This window comes from Limulus polyphemus, unplaced genomic scaffold (genome assembly GCF_000517525.1).
Source record: "Limulus polyphemus unplaced genomic scaffold, Limulus_polyphemus-2.1.2 Scaffold14, whole genome shotgun sequence".
Taxonomy (NCBI): Eukaryota; Metazoa; Arthropoda; class Merostomata; order Xiphosura; family Limulidae; genus Limulus; species Limulus polyphemus.
In genome coordinates, this window is record NW_013665624.1 from 1770174 (window position 1) to 1776062 (window position 5889).

The 5889-nt window shown below is 29.4% G+C and overlaps 1 protein-coding gene across 1 annotated transcript in view; it reads right to left on the bottom strand.

The window, feature by feature from the left end:
* Positions 1–1928: 1928 nt before the first annotated feature.
* The window catches only part of LOC106457147 (ATP-binding cassette sub-family F member 1-like), a 66164-nt gene continuing 62203 nt past the window's right edge, over positions 1929–5889 (bottom strand). The window contains exons 17-18 of the mRNA XM_013916537.2: positions 4477–4549; positions 1929–2244 (exon numbers count right to left, since the gene is read on the bottom strand). Of these exons, the coding sequence (XP_013771991.1) occupies positions 2054–2244; positions 4477–4549 (264 nt within the window). The 3' untranslated portion in view covers positions 1929–2053. The remainder of the gene's footprint in view (positions 2245–4476; positions 4550–5889) is intronic.

Consider the following 5889-nt stretch of genomic DNA (forward strand, 5'->3'; position numbering starts at 1 on the left):
GTTGATGTTAACATGCAAAAGCGGTACTTTGATGATATGTTCCTTACACGACACTGGTGTACTAGCACAAGTGAAAAGGCAACCGGCTAACTCACCATAACAGTAACCAATCACTTCAAAGCTTTGGTTATGGTTTTGGACTAGCCAGGGAAGTTGCACAGATCGACCAAAAAAGTGTTAGAACTACTTGCGGATAGTTAGGAATACTATTTTGAAGGTCGACAGAATACAAAGAAAATATGGGTTAAAAAACTCATGTTTGAAGCCGAAAAATCAGTTCCTGCTAAGAAGTAAGCTCTTGTTCCAGAATTCTTCAGTAAGCTCTTGAAGTTCTCTGCTATGAATCTGAAGGTCTCCAACCTCCCAAGTATACTGGCCTGGCTCTATTGTAAGTATAGAATTACCATCTCTCTTGATCAATTAATGTAGTTAGTAGTAAAGAATATTCGTGTTTGTATTAAAGAAATATAATCTATATGTACTAGTTATTAATACTGATTAAAAGTAATAGTAAAAATTATGAGAAATTAATGATTAATAAACTTTTAACTAAGATTGTATGCTATGTGTAAAAATTTAATAAATGTTGTTATACTTTGTTCGATGTTAGACTCTATTTCTTTATTCTAACTGTAAATTACCTCGAGTTAGCGACTTGTAAGCTCCACTCGCCACTGCAATTCCTCAACTAAATAAATTTGGTGTAATTGGCGGTATGATTGAAACTAAAACAATTTGCCCTAAGGGCGGTGCCCAATACACACCCTTTTTAATAGTATCTTTCTGAAAACATATTCTGAAATTACATCATGGCTAATTATTTACTGTTAAAATGCTCCCCAGTGGCGCAGCGGTATGTCTGCGGACTTACAACGCTAGAATCCGGGTTTCGATACCAGTGGTGGGCAGAGCACAGACAGCCCATTGTTTAGCTTTGTGCTTAATTACAAACAACAACTTTGCTACAACTACTAAATTCCAATTGTATGGGTATGGATAGATTACAAACCAAAATACCTGTTCACAGCAAAGATATAAATTGTTGGTTTGATAGAAATATGGTCAATACAGTATTCTTCTCTGAGAATAAAATACTTACTATTTTTATACCTGAAAGATTAGCATAAATTAGTCAAAATAATGAATTTTTTTACACCATTAATCACCACAACAATAGCTTTTAACATTAAAGTATATTTTTCCAATACCTTTACTCTCTTTAGATTGATACTACTAAATTTTACATACAAAATTCAACAACTTTAACTATTATTATTAATCTGAGTCCATTATCCCAAGTAAGTAAAAAGGTAATACAGTAATTATTGTATTAACAAGCCATAACTTGCATTACAGGACTAAATATAAAAAAAAATCAAAAATTTCAAGAAATATGATTCAGTTTATTAAAAACGAGAAATTTACTATATAAAAACTCCAAGGTACATTTTGACATAATTAATTATCTTTTTACACATAGTTTTCTTCATTGTAAAGTGATTTTCAACAGACTTTACTTTCATAAAGTCAATGAGAATGTATACTGAAGCTTATTGCTTAAAATTAATTAACCAAAATATCTCGTAATTCTGTGCAAGTTTGTTAACCTATCTGTTTGAAAAAATGTTCTTTGCCAGAAATTATAAATAATCATGTAATTCTGTGTAAGCTTGTTAACCTATCTGGTTGAAAAATGTTCCTTACAAGAAATTAATTTAAACATGTTAACCTATCTGGTTGAAAAATGTTCTTTGCCAGAAATTAATTTAAACATGTTAACCTATCTGGTTTAAAAATGTTCTTTGCCAGAAATTAATTTAAACATGTTAACCTATCTGGTGGAAAAATGCTTTTTGCTAAAAATTAATTTGAACAATGTTTTCCTTAATTTAGTGAATGTGTAAAACTGAAACCTAAAATAACAAAAGTCAAGATTTTTTCTTTTTAATTTGTAATAATAAATTCCACAAAGTACTGAAACATTGAGTTTCTCATACGTCTGTACATCAAACTAGATGTCAAGATTTTCAGAAGAAACAAAATCAATCACTAGTTAATTTGCAGCCATAGCTTGTTGAGCAGCTATACTAGGACTGTTCACAATTTCTCCAAGAGATTCAAGGAGTTCACGTCTGTAATCATCAAAGTCTCCATCAATTTCACTAATGTTTTGATCTTCAATAACCCATAGTTGGCAGTTTGTTTCACGAATCAATCGCTCATCATGGCTCACGATCACAACACCTATAAACAACAATTTAATTTAACAAAAAACTTTTCCCCAAATATTTACTTAATTTCTTATGACAAGTATTAATTAGTATGTATTATATTAGCTCTTGCTAAACACAAAACAGAAAATATTTTACTGAAAAACATGAAAAAGTTGCTACTCCTATCATTTTGGACTTTTGTAACAAACATAACTGGAGTTGTCTCTGTTTCAGGTTTTATGTTTGTGTAGGAAGTTTTCTGCTGGAGTGACCTTGTATTCTTCATTTTTTAATAATAATGCATTAACCCTACATATATGAGCTGGGTGGATACCACCCTGCTCATAACTAAGAAAGTATCCATGAGAGTAATTATGCTATAATTTTTGATAATGTATGCATATCTTTACAAACTCTTGCAGATCCTTAGTAAACATTACAAGGCTTTTATACAAAAAAATATCAGGTTTATAAATTAAGTATTAAGTTTACTTTATTAAAGATTTGCTTGTGAAATTTTTTCTTTCAGAATGTTGACTATCCAACATGCAAAGTATTTTTGATTTTAAGATTAAAAATTCTTTTCCTTATCTGAAAATTGTCAAGTTTATTTGAGTAATCTCTACATTCTTCTAGGTAATCATCAAACGTTTTTCGAATAAAACTTTATATCTAATCTGTTATTTTATTAACTCTATGTGGTGTTGGTTGATTAGACTGACAGTTAATATTTTTCCCAAGCATTTCCTATTTTTCATGCATACTAAACGCAGCTGAATGAGCTACATCTGCACACACAAGCATCTCAGAACATATTAATGTATTATTATATAGATGATATAAAACTGCTCCAGCAGAACACTTCCTACACAAACACAAACAAAATTAGATTTAGTTTCTATCCTAAGAAATATCAAAGGTTTTAATTGAAGGAAAAAATACATGGAAGTTATACTAATTAACAAAAAATAAACAAATGGTGGTACAGATAAATAATTTCCAACTCGAACACACACCAACAATATATTGAGCAAAAGTTTCTTATTATATCTTGTGAATCAATAACTGTGCATGCTACCAGTCACTGTATTACACCCACTTTCCCTAATAATATTCTACAGACCGTCCCATGTATTTGCAGTTTCAATAACAAATTACAAAACTAGTTTATTTTCATACTGTCAGTAAATTTTGTATCCTTTCAACTCAAATTTTGTTTTTCAACTGCCTCAATTTTTATTTATTTTGTGACATTTTGAAGCTGTATTATGTATTCCACATAAATCAGATGGTAGTATCATCACTGTACTACAATATGGCTGTGAAACAACAATATTCTATACATTTTAAAAGCACCTCACAAAAGTCTTGAGAAAAAGAACATCACAAGCAGTGTAATAAGTTTTTGTACTACTAGTCCTCATGAAGTTGCCATGGCAAAACTGACAAAAATAAAAGATTTCTCTATTATTATCTAGAGAGTAAAGATAGTTTTCTTTTCAACTTTATTGCAAAATTATTTAAATCCCTTTAGTATGTGCAAAAAATTTTGAAAACTGAGAAAATTGCTATAAAATTAAGACTGATAAATATAGGCAGTGATTATAAATTTACTCATTTAATGGTATATTTCTCTAACGAAATAAGGTTGTTATTTAATTACAAGTTTTCCTGTTGTTGAATTTTCTTAATATCTGTTTGACTAAATACAGGAATGTTTGTACAATATCTACATTTTCAAATTGGTTTATCTTGAATTTTTAAATTTAAATTGCTACTTAGACACCAGTATATACATATATATAATACTGGTGACCTGTTTGATATCACTTAGTTTATTCATATTGGGAACAGACTTGAACAAGTTACTATAATGAGCACTACTGAATTCTCAGCTTTATTTTTCAAACTATAAGAAAATCAATTAGTGATAAAATAATTTATTAACCCTTTGTGGCAGACACTTCCTATCTTAGGATAAGGATTAATAAACAGAATGGATAATGTCCAGCTTATAGACAACTACTATTATATTAGATAGGGCTGTAAGTCTACAATGAATGATGCTATCCTACCACAAAGTTCCTAAGGCATAATATATATATTTTAGTAAATTTATGATGGATGAGTGTGAAATGCATGCAGCAAAATAATGTTATTTCATTTTAATATTAAAATAAAACTGAAGCTAAATATGCAACTTACTTTTATGTTTATTTCAAAAGTTATAAGCATAAGAGAAAAATAAATAGTACTGTGTTACCTCCTTCGTAGTCATTAACAGCATCAGCTAAGGCATCAATTGATTCAATATCCAAGTTGTTGGTAGGTTCATCCTGTACAACAGAAGAAAACATGAACATTTATACCAGGTAGAGACAGTGGCCAAGATGTACATGTATGTTATTTCACAGTGGTTCAGTTTCACTGTTCTATATATGACTTAGAAATCAACACAGATTACTAATCAGGGGACAAAATAGTTGGTGGATTTGATTAACCCTATCATGACAGCATCCTTTACTAAGCATGTTACAAAGTTTTAGTAAATAATATAAAAAATTTTATTAATCTACATTTTGTTTATGTTATACCAATTAGAATAGCATAACATTTTAGCTAATAATCCATATTTTAATAGTATACAAGTTTTAAATTCTTAATTTACAAAAAAATATTTTAAAAAATCCAGAATTTCCACTAGTGTGACCCACGTGACATTTTCTCTTAGCATGTCATCATCCTTATTTTATCCATCACCCCTCAAAAATGTATGCAATTAAATATAAAATACTCTATAAAATCATTATTGTTTAAACAAGCAATAATTTTTATAGCCTTCAATTTTGTTTGGTAACAGAGCTATCAAATAGAAAATCAGACCCCTCCTACCACACCCACCTGTCACATCCTCTTTTTCACAATCCGTTGATAGTTCTCCCTTACGTTTCATTATATATTACTTATAACCAATAGAAAGTCAAGGTTTTCATCTATCAAATGACATATTGTATAATGTTGTATTCTGAACAGAATATCACCAATTTCACTCACAGTACAAGATTCGTTCCCGTGGAAAAGTTAACGACTAGCTTGGATGAATTTGTAACGGCTCTTGTCACATACTTAGAAAGCCAGGAAAATTTTAAGAGATAAGTGAATTTATCCACTTTTTGCATGTTATTAGTCTATATTCTTTGGTGCATTATTTAATTAAATAAAAAATTATTAAGTGAATTACTATCTATAGTATAAAGAATTAGGGTTAACTTTCTTGGAAACCCGACAGCAAGAGAAAAGAAGATTGGGTAAGTATTTCATTTCTTGTTTTTCATATTTATTCTGTATTTATTATTATAAAAGTAACTAAAATCTAAAAAATATGGATCTTTTTAAGTTATTTAAGACTAGATTAGGTAAAATAAGTATTAATAATAATGCATAATAAAAAATGGTTCACGAGGCATGCACGGGAGCAGCTCGTGGGTAATGTAACACGTTCCCCAAATGATTTACAACTTATAGTGGCACAGATAGTAGTTAGACACAGTTCAAAAGGCAATAAAAAAATAAAATTTAATTATAAATATATGTATACTGTTACAAGCTTAAAGCTACTTAGGATATACTAGTGTAGTTTCATGTTACAATTTGAAGTCATTTTAGAAAGAAAAAA